We start from the raw sequence: 17890 nt of genomic DNA on the forward strand, positions 1-17890 counted from the left end.
ACTACAAGTACAACTGCAGGAATTTTGTGGCATCGTCACCCATCCCTCAACAAGATCCTGTCTCATCTCTTCTTCTCCTTACAACTCTTCCTTCCCTTTTCATGTTGTCCACTCCTACCATAGCTCCTGTCCCAGGGCTCCTATTTCAGCCACATTCTTGCTCTCTCTTCTTCATCCGCTTCCACCTCCTTTACATGATCATTCTTTTTGCTGCTCCTCCTCATTCCCACCTATTTTTTTTTCCTTATCTGCTAATTCCCCATTTCCCAAATGTCTTTTCTTCACACTCTTAAAGACTTCTAAGATCCTTATCCACATCTTCCTCCTTTTTCATTTCCTCCACTTCCTTCTCCCCACCTCCTCTTCTTCACTTCATTCGCTATTGTTGTAAAAAATGTCATCTTCATACCTCACAAGCTTATTTCCATTTGAACACACGGACAGGTTGTATATGGTGAGCTTCATGTATAAGGTATATTGCTGATAGCAATCATTAGGCGAACATGAAGCATGCTGGGAATGAAAAGGGCTCAAAAGTTATTGAATTCATCACTCACGACAGCCAATTTGAGCCCTTTTCATTCCCAGCATGCATCACATTTGCCTATCAAATGCTATCAGCAATATACCTTATAGCTCTTTTGTACACAGGGCCGACGGCTTAACATCATCTCCGAAGGACAGAATTCTCTCATGAATGGTTCATTTAACCAACTCTGAATGCACCCACGGAAAGAGCAGAAGTCTGAATTTAAAACTGTTGCCAAGTAAATTCAAACTTTTTTTCATAATTCAATTACCCAGCAAGTTTTCCACTGCCGCAAATCGAACCCGGGACCTCATGCACCAGAAGTGAGAACCGAACCACATCTCTCCTTGTCCTCCTCTTTTCACTTACCTCTCTGTTTCCAGACAAAGTCTCCCCTTTTGGTAACTCCACAAGTTGGCTAAACCTCCTATCATATATACAGCTATGGAGTTGCTTATCCAATACCCTGAAGTCTTCATAGCACCGTTTGACCAACCACTGCTTGCCGCTGCTGCACACGCGCACCGTGAACGGCATCTCCATTTCGTCGCACGTGCCATTGATGCTGGCAGCTGCGGCTGCAAAGAGCGAGTGTTCGTTGTGTTCGGGGTCATCATGCATGCTCAACTGTTGCAAAAAAATAAGATATAATGATGAGTATGTCAACGCATTTGCAGAGCAATAAAAGTCCAAAGATTTTAGTCACATTGCCACATCATTACAGGCCTATTCTAATCACAAAGCGTTTGAATACAATATTAGAGAGAATAAATCTAACAAAAGTATAACTTAGATTTAACAAGAATCGAACAGAGCACCTGTCTCATCAAGTTATCAGTACTTCACAAATGATAGAGGTAACATCTATGCACTAAAATGGAAAAAGAACAAAATAAACAGGAAAACAGTTTTTCTGTGTTTTCTATTTAAAGCGCAAGGTCTGGTGAATTCATCACAGCATTTTTATAAACGTGATCCCATTGTGTACCCTACCTACCTATCTACGGGCTAGGGTGCTAATTAACTAACAGTGTCTATATTTTTTGGGTTTTTTTATAGGCCTATACCTTTTGTTGTTGTATCAGTCATTTTCTCCATGGTTGCTTTATCATCCAAGAATACCCCCTGGCTATACCCCTAATGACAGATCTATACATTTTGCAAAAAAAAGTATATTCATCTCTGATTGCACAGAAGGATATTAACATTTCTTTCAATCCCCAAAAATTCTTAATTCATGTGGGTTAAGTTGGTGAATCCAAAAACGCTCCTTTATATATAACTTTCACAGTGATAATGATTCACACCCAGCAAGCTAGGGTCAAGTGTTTTGGGAATTCCTAATGATGTCACTTGCTTCAGATTTAGCCTCTCTTCATTATCATAATGACTCAATGTGAAGTTGAATGAAGTTGACATTCAAGTAATTATTAGGAGAGCCAACAAATTGGCAAAGATCAGAATCTGACCTGCTTCAGATTTCATGTATGGGTGTACTATATCACAAAATTGGGTAGCTGTAACTGGGCGAGTTAAAAAAAGGCGAGTTAAAGAAAAGCGAGTTAAAAGGTGAGTTACCCCACAGAGATTAGGTTTTTGTCAATTACCCCCACAAAGTAAGCTAAAAGGCGAGTTACGACAAAACCATCAAGTCGCATCGGCGAGTTACGACAACACCAATGAGTCCCAAAAGCGAGTTACGACAACACCATCAAGTCCTGCAAGCGAGTTACGACAACACCATCAAGTCCTGTCAAATCCCACCATAAAGTCCCGCAAGAGAGTTACGACTTATTGGAATATTATAAATCGTAACTCGCCAATGGGACTTGCTATACAAATCTTAACTCGCTTATGGGACTTGTCGTAACTCGCTTATGGGACTTGCTGTAAATCTTAACTTGCCGATAGGATTTGTCGTAACTCGCCGGCGGGATTTGCCGTAAAAACCTTAAAGGTGAACCTCATTGAAAATAAAGTTATATATCAATGGAAAGCTTATGATGTCAGGATACTAACAATTATTTTTCCCGATTTTTTTGATACCCAATAAAGCTGAAAAATTAAAAAATGAATGAATTTTTGGTCTTTTTAAGGCGCCCAAAAGCACCCAAATCAATCGTCTATGACCTTGAGAATGCTCGTGGACGTAAGCTCAGGGTTCGCAGTCACGTGATCCTACTCGGAAACATGTAAAGCAAGCTGCCCGGCAAGTCTGATTTTCACAATAAAGCTTGAAATTAGAGGAATCTTCAAGTTGCTGGTTCCTTCTATATATATTAAAAATAATAGAATTATTGTCAGCACATAAATTTTCCGTAAATTTTTGACAAAATCAGTCATAACTCGCTGGGTATGATTGGGTAATTGAGTTTGAATTTCGCGCTGGGATCAATTCCATGCGCAAACTTGCTGCTACCGCTCATGTCATGGACTGAATAAACATGATCGAAAAACAAATTACATACTTGTTTGTGACATTTCTATTCTTGATTCATTTGAAAATATCTGATATTTAAAAATATCGTCTTGCAGTAATCAAAAATTAATAAAAAAACTCGCCGATTTCATCAAATCCAGCCCATAAAGGTTTTCATATTTAGCGCATTGCGGTAAATACATTCTTTCCACGCAATCACGATTGAAAGAAACATACTTTATTATAAAATAAGTACAATTGAGGCTTAGTAGATGGAATTCTGAAATATGAATAAAATTAAAATATTGTCACTTGTGTCACGATTCTTTAATGATAGTACAATCAGTGTACGGTACTGAAAAAGTGAAACATTCATGTTTTATGGATTTATACCGAACACGATGCGTAAATTGCTGCTGAAGAAATAACATTTACCCGACCAAGGTGTGTACGCGCAAACACAGCGAGTCGCCAAGTTCGTCCTCCGGTATAGCACTTGCGGTGCGGTGCGTGTTGCAGCAGATCTGATCAAGTCTGCTTTTGTATGCATTTTCGCAATTAAGCTTGAAATTAGAGGAATATTCAAGTTACAAATAATAGAATTATTGTCAACACATAAATTTTCCGTAAATTTTGGACAATGATCAGTCGAAACTGGCTGGGTATAATTGGGTTATTGAGTTCGAATTTCGCGCTGCGATCAATTCCATGCGCAAATGCTTGCTGCGACTGGTGACCGGTCATGGCATAATAATATAAACATCAAATTAAATACTTGTTTATCAAGTGACATTCCCTGTTCTTGATTCATTTTAAAATATCTGATTTCTAAAAAATATTGTCTTGCAGTAATCAAAAGAAGATTTCAATAAATCCAGCTCATAAAAAGGTTTTCATATCTAGCGCCGTGATCATTCCCGGTCGGATATCATTCATTATGGAAAATATTCTTTCCATGAATTGACAATTGAAAGAAACAAATACTTTATAAATACAATTTAGGCTTGGTATTGATGGAATTCTGAAATCTAAGTTATATTATTGTCATTTCTGTCACAGTTCTTGATGATAGCACAATCGGTGTAGCCCTACTGAAAAAGAAAAACATCCATGTAATTGTTGTATGGATGATGGTAGTAGCGAAATACTTAAGAAATTGCAGGAGCTGATGTCTGCGAGGCGGATATGCCCAAACAGCGCTAGCCTTCGTCTTCCGGGAGCACTTCTCTGTGTATTAGCTGATTTGATCAATCGTTCCTTGATATTTGGAACATTTACAGGAATAAATTTTGCTGATGAAGTAGCAATAAGTTGGAAATATCAGAATGTGAATATCAAATCGGTCATTTTGTCTGCAAGTAGCCTACAGTACAGTCGCGGATACCGAACACTCGGCGACTGAGACTCAGTCAGTCACTGGTCACGGAATTCATCCCGTATGTATCTACGAGTTAGCCTATCATACATGACCGGTTGTAAAGCTAAGAAATAACTAAAAAATCCTGTACATGTACCTTATTCTATTCCTTCATTTTCTCATTGTGATAAGTTTATCTCAACTTGGTGTGACGATCGGAACTGGTAGCACTAGCAGTTATTTTTTGCAATCTGTTTTCATTCCGGTTCTTTGGCGAATCTTCGCTCTTCGTGCTTTACTGTAATATTCCCTATGCATATCGTGGATGGCTTGGCCTATCCCAAATCACCCCGGCCAGCACTTTTTCCATTTTTATCCACACACTTTATTCAGGAACTTCATTCTTGATTTGATCATGATGTTTCCTTCATGTTATTCTTATTTTATTGAAGATATTTTTCATGTAAAGTAAGTTGACAATGACTTAATTCAGTACATTGGCCCGATGCATGCCACAGTAATGCATGGACATTGTGTTTACAATCAAACCGAAGTAACTGTGTGTCCCCGAAGCTGGCGTCATCAACTAAAGCGCCCAATTTGAACGATTTCGCTTTTGTAATTTAGGGGGTGCCAATATCCAATCTTTGCATGGAGATTTTGTCTAGCCTGTAATACGTTAGGCAAATAAAAATATTCTTTTCTGCTTCCTGACATCATAAGCTTTCCATTGATACTTAACTTTATTTTCAATGAGGTTCACCTTTAACTCGCCAGCGGGACTTGTTGTATTCTCAGCAGGGGTCAATCTTTAATCTCTGCAGGGGTAACTCACCATTATAACTCGCTTTCATCTAACTCGCCCATTCTTAACTCGCCATTTACCTGTCCCCACAAAATTGCATCTCTATTTTACTCAGGATTTATGTATGTAAAAGCATGGAAATTCTTATCTAAGGCAATGGATCCAGTTTCAAGTGAGAAATAAATCATGAAGGGCAAGCATCATGGGTCTTTGTCATAGATATATCTAAGGAACCACCTACGTCTTGTTTCAACACCTTGTCCCATACCCTCTTAAGATAGATTCTACCAAAATAGTGTTTCACATGCTTGAAGTATGTGATGTATGTTACACACTATCTCACATTTGTCTGTAATTGGCGGATATGTGATCTGCTGTTACCGGCTCACTGACATGTCATCATTAGTATCTGAGCCCCTCCCCATTTGCCTTACCACCCCCTCACCCCGGTACACACTCACATCTAGGTCCTATTTAGAGATAGGCCTACCTCTACACCATATGCTTAATGTTTTGAAAGAAAAAGTAAGTTTTTGTAACAAGGGAATACCACAGAATTAGAGAAGGAGATTCCTGACTCCATATACCGCCACATACAATAGCGCCATCAGCTATTGGGGGTAATCGCATCCTTGCCGACGGTGCGCGGAGACGAACAAAAACAATTCTGCGTCTCATCTGATGCATCTTGGTATTGCGTGCATGTAGCATCAACTGCATCTCTCAAATGCGCCCATCATCCATGTCGTGCTTGCATGACAACAATTACCTCAAGCGCATTCCGAGGGAAACCGAATAACCCCAAACTTTGATCCATGCCTGTATCAAGATGGCAGCCGAGTCCTGGTTCTCCTTCTCTAATTCTGTGGGGTATACCCATCAGGGTATCTGAAATGGTATCTGATTATCAATACATACCTGTACGTTGCCCAGCTCAACATTGTCATAGTGAAAATGAGCGCAGTCGTTGAGTTTTGGAAATCGACTGGACCCGTCATGGTAACTAAAAGTAAAAAGATTCAAAAAACCAAACATAGAATCCAGATTACTAAATGATATAGCAATTGAAAGGACATGAAAGAAAAGTCACATAATCAGTTAATTACATTAATTAGTAATTACTGTCATTTACAATAATATTATTGTAATTAAGATTTATTAGTAAGGCTCTAATTGCAACATAAATGTCAACAAAATTATTCAAATTAATAATGTTTATTATTAAGGTACATGAATGGGCAAATTAAAAAGAAAAAAGTTATTCATGAAAAATAGACTGTACTCCCATAATATAATGCATATGGATTGGGATGGATTAAGTTGCTAGACCCTACACATAATCAACCATCACAGCTTTTAATTAAAACCAAAGTAAAAAAACTAAGAATTAAAACTCTTGCGGAAAATTTCACAACAGTAATTTCATATTATCCTTTTGTTTTAAATATTTCATTTGCTTGTATGGAGTTACAAAAAGCTGAGGTTTTAAAATGTGCGGCACAAACATTGCAATTTGGGCATCATTTGACACATTTTTGAAGAACAGGTGCATAGACTTTTTTTTCACTCTGAACCCATCTCCTTCACATATCTATTGCTTTACTAGAGGATGCAAACAGGTGTCCACACAAGAAAACCCTTCTTTAACATTCTGTCAGTTGGAAAAGAGGGGTTGACTTGACTGCAACACTTTGAAGGCACAAGTCATACCATTCTGGATTATAGCCATAAATGAATATGTCAGGCTGTAGCAGAACTAATCCCGGAATAAGAGAGTATAGGATTTATATTGGAGAGAATGTGGGCTCTTCAATAAGAAAACATTTGCAAGTACAAAAATGAAATTTCTGCCATGTGATAATGATAGTACCGTACTGTAACTACTCCGATAGAATCCCACCCCTATACATTAAGGGTCAAAAATGATGTAGGTGCAAATTTAACTGGTTGCAGTATAGAATCAAGCCCGCAAATATAATCGCACAGAGCGTATGCACACATGTACAATCAAGGGTTGTTTTGCAATACGTCCGAGGCCCAAAAACTTAAAAGCATGGATGTCACTCTCACTCTCTAAGGATATTCTATTCCAATATGGAGGTGGGCTTAGTACTGGGGTGGAGGCTAGTATTTCATCAGCAGCTGAAGATAAACCCAGGGTTAAACTAACATGTATCTACTTTATGTACAATGGTCTAACATAAAGGTTGATCATACCCAAACTAAACCTTATTGGCGACATATTATCAGACCACTTGGCTACCATAACAGAAGTACCCTAGAATTGTTATAGGACACTAAACATCCATCTTCCTGTGTAAGGTTAAGGTTAGACAACAAAAAAGGCTCGTTTGCCTTTTCCCTAACCTACCCAACAAATCCAGAAATCACATGCCTTTTTTGTAAGATACAGAAGTTGAAAACTGTCTTAGTGAGATGATTTTTGAACTGTATATAAACCAAAAATGTGACAAAGGTACTCATTATTCAGTGACGCAGGCGCAAACCCTAGTCGCAGCCAAGATCAGTTCCTTGAGTTTCATACTGGTAGACCGGGACAAGTGACATACATTCTTTACCCAGAAGAATTTCAAGCTAGCTCTATTTTTCCACAAGAAAGAATACACACTGCAGCTGCAGGAGTTCAAACTTGTACTGTACCATATTCAAGCGCCGTAATTGAGCTAACTTTTATTAGAATCAATAGTACAATGATAATATGACAGTGTGTTCTTAAAACAGAAACTCCAAGAAATCAAATCCTAGAAAAGTCAGGGCACTATTACAGCTTGAGTCACTAAATATTAACCACTTAACAGCTTGAATTTCTCAACTATCTGTTGTAAAGTCAATCAAATCTATAGTGGCATAATCACACTGAGTCAGGGGGTGGGGGCACAAGAGACCAAAGTTGGACCTCCACAGACCCCCTGATTAACTGCTAGTTCATTTGGGTGAGGGTAGGGGTGGGGGCTCATGCACCTTCTCTGTTTTGCGCCACCAAATGCATATGATCTACAAAAAGTATTCTCTTCAAGATACCAAAGATCCCACAAAAATCTTGGACAAAGGTATTTGTTAAGATTTTGCTCATTCTTAGATCAAAACCCCAGACCATCAGATAACTTTGAATATTTTTCCCTCTCCAAACCTTGTTTCATAAGACACATTTTGTCAGCTGAATACAAGGGGTTATTAGATGTAGGTGCTTAAATATTAGCAAAACACTTGCTACTTTCTTGCAGTAAGTGTCGAGTTGAATACCAGGGTGAATTTTTAGGTTTCCAGAAGTGTATTCATAGCTCTAAGTAGCAGTCAGGCATAGTTCTTTGAGCTTTTATAGAATATAATTATTTAATAACATTTTGTTTGCTCATTTTCCTTCCCAATTTCACTGAGGAGCTGTACTAGCCCAAATGATTTAGAACAGTTTAATGGAAAAATGTCAACATTGATATAAAAGGTTCCAACATTTTTTGTTATTTGTTTAGCACACAGAAATATATTTTGGTAATGGTATTCATAATTCTCAAGCCTGGTATCGATAATACAAGCTTGCTTGCCTGCTAAGTTACTCATATGTTGAGTACAAGGTACAAACAAATAAACAAAGCTTCATCAACCCACTGCACTGCATTTAGAATTGCATCATCAGTTCAAGTTTAGGTTGTAAGTTACACTATCCTTATTTGCAGATCTGCTGGTAAGCAACTTGCAAATTTTGCCTCCTTTGTCCCCTGACTCATAACAGTGCATATTATTAGCATTAATCCTGGATATTATTTAAGATCAGTCTTATGAGATATGTATTATTTGCTATGACCATATTGCTCATCAATTAATGCCACCACCTGTTGTGCTGATATACTGCTAACGAGCCAAATTTGTTGTGCTATAACCATGATAACTTATTCCTTTTTTCCTATTTTTCTTTATTTCAGTTTTGGTGCTGCTGCCAGCAAGAGACATTTGTTGCACTAGTTGATTTTTAAATCCAAGACAGTTACATACTTTCAACTGTAACTTGATACATTTTGTATGTTTGTTTGTTTGCTTGCTTGCTTGCCAATTAATTTGTTTAATTTGATTGCTTGTCTGCTGATGAAATAATGAAACTAACTTCTCCCAAGCAAATCTGGAACACGAACAATCAGCTATTATATTTACCATGCCAGAACACTCTAAAATTATCAAAATTCAGATTTTTGCTTCAAACATAGCTCTGAAAGCAGCTCACATTGAAAAACAGATCTATGATTCCTGACCGTTGATATGTTCATGTTAATGTTATACAATAAAATGAACTACAAAAGAAAATCGAACGCTTACTTTGTGGCATACTTCAAGATCAATTTGAGCGACACATGACTCATTTCGCTTGATTGCATCACACATGTAAATTGTGTTATTATCAAGTTAATGAATTCATCAATACAGAATAAGCTTATGAGAACTTGTAAACTGTGTCAGATGTGGCATACATTAATAACATTGCATGCAAAACTCAAAGGCGTCATTTTGCTGTCCCAATTCACAATTCTAGATCCCTGTTCTTACGGATTTAGAATTGCAAATGTAACAACAATATGGCGCCTAGCATTTTAGCATGTCTAAATTTTGAACATGGAAATAATTTTGATGAACTTATACAAATAGCATCCTAAATTATCTAAAAGTAAATATGATAATTGCTGTTTTACGCAAGTGGGTTTGCAGTAAGCATTATTTTTTCCAGTTTTAATTTAACTTCCATTTAAAAACTAAAAATCTGCAGGGGGTAGCGTAAGTAAGCTTGATTTTGTTGTTGTTGTTGTTTATTTTCTATTGGAGGCAGCTGACAAAATAATAGGACAGTCAAGGGTCAGAATTGATACTGTAGCCAGAGGACAGATGGCATATTCCTCACCAGCAACTTGGGATCCTTGTCCCAATTGATTGATACTCCAAGCCTTTTGCATGCCTGGAGAAAGTAGAGAACCTGGGAACCATGTTCCATGCAAATGTTGTCATTTGGGTGGAAATGCTTGTCAAATAAAGAAATACAAAAAGAAATGGTGGGTAATTTTGCAATTATGGAGGGAAATTTTGTGTACATGACGTACATTCCTGGGAAATTGACATTTTGCAGACATGAGCCTTTACCCCCTTTAAAAAAAAAACACATTCAATTATGGGTAGAAAGAGAGAGTGAGTGGGGAGAGAAATCTGTTACATGTCGATAACTCTTCTCGAGTTGGAGCATTTTATCCACATGATTTGCATATAACCAAGAATGCATCCCTGATATAACACATTTATCCATGCTTGGCATCACATGGCATGGATGAAGGAGTCAATGCTCATCCCAGTTTCAACCCGATTATTTTGATACGATAAGCGTTCATAAGATGATGATGTGATTAAATTGAACAAACCCTCAACGTCACTGTCTACATAAAGTGTTTAAGAATCATCCCCGTGCCACTATCATCCCAGCTCATATTGCTTGTGGCCATCAACAGCCATCCAGAGCTGTGTAAATGCGACATATTGGTGCGCTGAATACTTCTTGTCGTTATCTTAATGCTCAATTACGACAAGCATATCCACCTCTATGCTGGAGTGGAATGCAGTTTCAAACAACCAATATTGAACAAAAAATTTCAATAATATCAATTGCAAATTGTCGGCAATTTTAGTTTCACAATGTCACTTGATAGAATTTTATTATGAAGCATATTCATTCAAAATGACTCACAGTTGATGATTATGGAGTAAAATGTGAAAGAAAAATGCAGAAAAAAGTCACCTTAGGTGTGTATAATCTATATCCATCTCCAATGTTTCATGCCATCACCATCTCCATTGTCAAAGTTCAATCCATCAGATCCAGCAAACCTTTAACCCCACGATTCTTACGACAAGCCAACATGTACAATCTCATCCTGTATATCACAGAGGCTACAGTACTTGCTATTGTAAAGGTAGCATAGAAGAGAACTTGATATGGGAGGATGAGATGAGTGGCTGCTTATAGCAGAATAATAAGGATGACACTGGGATGGCTTTTCTCGTCTAGACAGTCGTGAGACTCGTTGCCATGTCTAAGGGGGACAGGCTGTGCAAAAATCTTACATGAATAAGCTTAGACAAGTTAACAATGTGATAGTAGAGATTTCTGACATACCAAGTCCATTTACATTCACAAACGATTCAAAAATAATACAATGATTTAATGGTACAGGCAAGAACCAACCAGTCAGTCTTGTACGAACATATGAAAGATCAATTCAAACCTTAAAAGTCAATCATTTTTACCATATTCCATCAGGGTTCCTACAGAATTTGATTTTAAAATTCAATGACTTTTCCAGTGACTTTTACCTATGTTCATAATTCTATGACTTATCCAGAATTCCATCTATGTCGATTGTGAAATTACACATTATCATTGCATACTGGTAATATTTGTAGAGTTCAGTTACAATACGTGGTAAATGCCATGATTATCATCTTGGGTCTAAAATTGAACCTCTTCCCACATCCCTAGACAGTGCACCATCTGAGGTTACTGTTCCGAACCTAGGCTACAATGCATACAGCCCGTAGTATGGCCCTCTATAACAATACGAGTACTGTACAGAATAAAGCGTAGTATCAACACGTCTGCCCAGGCCCGGTCGCAGGTTTTTTACGCTTTTTTGGCCAAAAAAGGTCCAAATTTTTCAGGAAAAGTCCACTTTTACAAAATCGCCCCCCTTGGAAAAAAGGTCCACTTTTTCAAATCAGCACCCCAAAAAAAAAAATGCACGGGCTCGCCTGCCATATAGCCTCAGATTGAGCATGTTATGCATATCCCTGTCCCGTGCTATTCGGTTGGCATCCCTTTAATTTAGTTGCCTCTGAGCACTATTGGGCTTTGCCTGGCTTCGGCTGAATGTTATAAATAAATACATTTTCCAAGACAAATTTTTGACAATATGATACAAATAGTAATCAAAACTAGCACATACATATTTGTTTTATTTTTTCATAATTAAAAAAAAAATATTTAGGCCTATATATTTGCCCAAAAAAAATATGGATATTAGTCTCAAATTGTGAAAAAAATATGGATATTAGTTTTTTGTGTCTGAACTGCTTATTTGTTGACAGAAGGCTTTAATGGAACAAACTGAACTAAATAGATGGTCACTAATGGATTGGTCAGTAGCAATGGACCCATCATCCATGTGTATGATCAGTGATGTAATGGTCATCAGTAGTCACTCCTAATGGGTCATTCATCCAAACTGTCAGTGATAGACTGGTCATCAATAATGGGTCAGTCATTTATGGTTAGTGATGTGATCTCTGATAGCCTAGTCAGCTGTATACATAACTAGAGCGGTTCTCGGGTTGCGCGGTTTTCGGCATACGCGGTTGGTGTGTAAGGTTGTTGGGTGATGGTATGGTAGTGGTTGTGTTTAGATGGGAGTTTCTTTTCAGAACCCTGTATGGGCGAAGCCTGGATGGTGGATGGGGAGTGTGGGGTGATTAAAGAAGGAAATAATATGGAAAAGTAATAGGCCGCACGGCTGTGTAATGTTTATGTTTTACAAGATGCCCAGAGCACGGGTTGGGATATGGGATATCCCCTCGTGGTGTCGAGTTCACAACAGGTGTCGGTATTGCTTTACCAAAACAACCCGAGCCGTGTGGTGGAAGTTCAGTTTGTATGTATAGACAGTTTCCTAGCAATATTGACTGTACCCACCAAGTTTCATGCCCATACGACAGATGTTAGTCATTTGACCTCAGATGACCCCTAAGTGACCTTGGATTACCCCCTTGGATGACCTTCCAAACATTTGACTCTTAATGTTGACTGTACTCACCAAATTTCATGCTGTTATGTCAGTTTTTAGTAATTTGACATCAGATGACCCCTGGGTGACCTCGGATGACACCGAAATGACCTTCCAATAATTTGAATCTAAATGTTGACTATACCCACCAAGTTTCGAGCCCATATAACAGTTTTTAGTAATTTGACCTCAAATGCCCCTGGGTGACCTCGGATGACCCCGAAATGACCTTCCAAAAATTTTACTCTAGTGTCGACTATACCCACCAAGTTTCGTGCCATTATGACAGTTTTTTAGTCATTTGACCTCAGATGAACCCTGGGTGACCTTGGATGACCCCGAAATCTATTCAGCTCTACAAATACAACTGACCAAGTTTAGGCGATACACCATGTTGTTAAAACCCCTGTAGACCCTATACTCGGCATCATCGCACATGTTGACTGCCAAACTTCATCACAACATAAACTTCGAAAACGACCCATTCATACTGTCCCATTTATTGATACCTTCTGTTTGTATCAATTGCCAGTGAGCAAAATACACGTGCTCTGTTCACGATACACAGCAAGTTATAGGTAGCTATGTGCACGATATTACAACCTCTACCTTGCTGCATTTGATTTGCAGTTCTGACATCTGGCCTGCGCCGGTTTAACAACCAGGTCAGACCTTTGGAGCGGGGCTAGACAGGGATGACAGAATGCTGTGTCGTCATAAATTAAATAAAATTTATTACTTTTGGTAAACAAGGGTTGTCTGAGAAGAGAAAATGTGGAAAGGTGAAAAGCAAAATTAAAAAAAAGAGAAGAAAAACAGAAGGGGAAAATGGGGAGAAACGGGAGGGAAATTATGATTTCCTTTCTCCATGCTCAAAATTAAATGTTGAGAGTTTCATTTTTCGTTGGAAAGGGTGTGCCCGAGTGATTGCGTATTAAAACAAACGTTAATAAACAAAAACAAAATTCCCTGAATTGTTATGCCAAAATAAAAAAAATTTAATCTTGTACATTTTTGGCTCTATGTAAAGTTTGGAAGGATTTTTGTTTCTCAAAAAAGAAAAAAAAATCTGGGGTCATAATGAGTCAAAAGATGTGTTTTATACAGTAAATGAAGTAAAAATTATGATGCAGTGATTATGCCACGTTATTAAATTTCTAATCTTAATATTTCGTCTTTTTGTCAAAATTCAAAAAGTATTTAGTTTTGTTTAGTTGTGGCGTTAAAATACCCAAACAATTAAGTTTCTGACGAAACAGTTCTTTCGTGGACACCCTGTATATAGCATGTTTGTACTACAGTGTCGATTTTATTGAAGGTCACTGGTAAATAAACACTTGATAGTCTGTGCCTCGGGCCAGACTGTATGTGGCTATCACGATGTTTGTTCGGATCGCCCGACACAAATTGGCTGTGTAGGAGACTAGGTCTGTGCAAACAAATTAACGACTTATACGAGCGTTTCCAAAAAGCAACACAAAAGCAAACAAAAAATACACCCATTGCCCGCTATTTACCGCATCGAAATGAACGACTCTAATCATGTACCGCATTTAAATGAACGACTCTAATCAGCTGCGGCAATTCCCCAATGGTGGATAGGCCTATACTATACACGTATTCTTATTCGTGCATTTGACGGACTTGGGTGTTTTTGTTTTTGTTAAATATCTCCTCTCCTGAACACATATTATTATAGAAAATCTATCTACTTCTTCATTCGATTACATACTATATACCCTGCAACTTTCAATCTATACAGTGGCTAGATAAACCCTTAAACGTGCGAACAAATATTGCAAAACAAAATTAAAGTATGGCTCTCCGCCTATGGCTCCGCCCATACAATAACCAGTAATGGACTAGCTCACAGTCATGAATCGGTGTGTCAATAACCACAGAGAAAGAATGCTTCATACTTTGGCAGGGCCGAGGGATGTGGGGCAGGGCAGGGGTAGAGGTGGGGCAGGGCCGAGGGAGAGGTGGGGCATGGCCGCACGGGACACTCAAGATGATTGTAACAAAATTTGTGTGAATCAAAGATGATTCTCATATATATTTGAGCAGTTGAGGCTTCACAAGAATTATGATTCCCCAAATTTCCTTCACAAGAATCACATATCACACTATGTGACAGAAGTCAGTGAAAGACCACATTCTGCATAATAATTGCTAAGGCTAATGAAGGTCAATGTTATGTTTAGCGCCACCCCCTGCGTTTGGATTTTCTGGCGGCGTTTGTGATGCCAAAATCCCAAAACAGTTCATTATTTTGTATTTTGTACACAATTAGTTTCCAGTGGGGACACAAGCACAAATGCCAATGATAAATCAACCTATTCCAACATAAATAAAAATTCCCTTTAAAAGGGAAAGCCAGCCTCAATGTAGAAGAGGTCTTGTAATTAGTTTTGGTCAATGTGAAAGGCATTTTTAGGATCACGCTTACATCTACATGACAGTCCACCAAACCATCAACGATGAGAACATGCACACTGAAACAGCAGAAAACATTAATTCCTAATCTCATGTCAACTCTTTTAATTCATTACATGTACTCCAAATTGTTCTGGTCTGTTTGTTTTGTTGTTGTTGTTGTTGTTGTTGTCGTTGGTTTTTTTGTCTTTTCAGCTTTTTACCCACGATATCTCAATTTCCAATTTTGTAATACCAGAACTTACGAACTCAATATCTTCGCTTAGGAATGTCCGATTTCACTGCTTTCGATATATACACTGCCGGTTTGAGTTAACTTACATGTACATTTTATTTTAAAATAACTTAATTAATTCGCAATGTATAGTTTAAGCCTACTATATTATAATAGATAGTGGCCAGCACATTTATAAAGGACTGGTTACTCACTACAATCTTCACTCTTAAACTGTGTTTTTCTGAATGTGCTGATCATGTTGATTGCTAGTCGGAAACTCCTGCGAAGCTATGGACATGGCATCTTACATACTCCATTCTATAACAGTCTGCCTAGTGCCTTGTGTGTTTTCTCTTCAATCATTTTGTTGAATGTAATTTTATGAATCAAATAGTTATGTGTCATTTTATTTATAATAAAGAAGTTATTAAATTAATAAAGTAAGACAATTTATTTATCTATAAGTGCATGTCAAATGGGGTACATTGTTCAATACTATATGCATAAATTATGCCCATATTATAGCTAGGCCCTAAAAACTTTATTTTGCATCGGATTTTCCCGTTGAAAAGACAAAACTGATGTTTATGATAGCAACCATTTCATCAATAACATTTTGAGTCATTTTTATCCATAAAACGACACAGGATATGATAGATAACTACTTTCACATCAATATGGTCCATATGATCACAGATTGTTGAGAATCTGTGATATGATCCGGGATATGATGAAGATTTTGATTCTATAGATCTGTTATCAACATGATATCACGCTGTTCAGTGGTCAAGGAGTAAGGACCCCGGTCAAGGACACTGATATGACATCATAGGTGATGTCAGATTCTTCTGCTGACCATATGATGCTATATATATTAACTATTATTGTTACATTTAGGCCTTTAAACTTTTAAAGTCATAATTAATTAGTTCAAACATAACTTTGGTAATACTCACTCGTTTTCGTTCGTTGAAACGGCAAAACATACTTACTTTTCCTAACAAATCAATTAAAATATTTAAAAAAATTTAACCACAAAAAGTAAAAAAAATCATTCCAATACCACTAAAATATAATCTCTTGAGTAAACTGACCCCAAACCTGAAACAGGTACCAGCCCGAATGGGCTGGCGAAAAGAACTAAAAACAAGATTCTGTTATCAAATTGAACTATAATTGGCCATTACCCCAAGGAGGGCTGGTTTGGGACCAATAATGTGGACAGTCATTTAACAATAATATTTATGGCCTTTTAAGTGGTAAGAAAGCTGGTATAAATACCTGGATGGTGAAAAATATTTTTAATACAAATTTGTTGCTTCATATGCCTTCAAAAAAAGGCATACTGTTGATTAGAGTTGTTTTAATAGAATATTGGAGGGTATATAGTGCGACAAGTGTTGATGAAGTGGCTGCTATTTTGTAATTAATGAAACGTTGCAAAATAATGAATAATGAATAATGAAAAAGTTGCCTCATTGTGGTTTGAAAAAAATGTTACGCTAAACATAACATTGACTTTCATTAGCCTAACACAATAACATATACAACCAAAGACTGCTAACCGAACTAGTTTTCACCTTGTCCAGGCAGTGACATCATTACACATATCATTGGGTGTGCAGCATCTTCAAAACTCAAGCATACCCTCAAAGAACAGGCTTACATACGTAATTCAGTGCTGGAGACACACTTTTTGTGCAGGGTGCCTGTCCATGCACAATTGCACATCCCTTTTAAAAGAATTTTTTGTAGGTGTCACTAAGTCTATTATAATAACGAACATAACATCCACAATAAATATAGCAATTACTCCATTAAATCTATTAACACTCCTCCCCCAAGCTGTGAAAAACATCAGGGTTTACGTGAACTGCATGAATGATATGACGCAAACAGAAACTTATTCACTGCAAGTCACCGTGACAATAACCCTGTAGAACAAAACATATCCACCGTCCGACATGGAAAAGGAAAGACAGGAAATGCAGGCAGACATTGCGAGCGAGATTTCCTAGCGAGTGACTGATTGTCAGCTCCTGTCCTACATAGCAGAATATACCAAATTATTTTTAGTATCAATTGTTTCCATAAATAGGCACAATGTATAGTCTGGTTTAATATGTGGTAAAGCCCACAAGTTTTATATAGCACTGAAAAGCTTATTCTATTAATGTTCTTCATTTAACAGCAAAATCAATCTACCCAGAAAGATAAACCATGTTAACTAATCGGCACACATTATAGACTATAGTCCAGACGTACATGGAGAAATTATGTAACACATCAGCAAATAGCACA

General features: G+C 37.6%; 1 protein-coding gene and 1 long non-coding RNA gene across 6 annotated transcripts in view; one reads left to right on the top strand and one right to left on the bottom strand.

The window, feature by feature from the left end:
* The window catches only part of LOC140169996 (uncharacterized), a 216157-nt gene that overhangs the window by 67630 nt on the left and 130637 nt on the right, over positions 1–17890 (top strand). The window lies entirely within an intron of this gene.
* The window catches only part of LOC140169987 (uncharacterized), a 138978-nt gene that overhangs the window by 44393 nt on the left and 76695 nt on the right, over positions 1–17890 (bottom strand). For all 5 annotated transcript variants that reach the window (XM_072193301.1, XM_072193298.1, XM_072193300.1 and 2 more), the window contains 2 exons: positions 6029–6113; positions 899–1156 (listed from right to left, as the gene is read on the bottom strand). In XM_072193301.1, the coding sequence (XP_072049402.1) occupies positions 899–1156; positions 6029–6113 (343 nt within the window). The remainder of the gene's footprint in view (positions 1–898; positions 1157–6028; positions 6114–17890) is intronic.

The sequence above is a fragment of the Amphiura filiformis genome, chromosome 14 (assembly GCF_039555335.1).
Source record: "Amphiura filiformis chromosome 14, Afil_fr2py, whole genome shotgun sequence".
NCBI classification, from domain to species: domain Eukaryota; kingdom Metazoa; phylum Echinodermata; class Ophiuroidea; order Amphilepidida; family Amphiuridae; genus Amphiura; species Amphiura filiformis.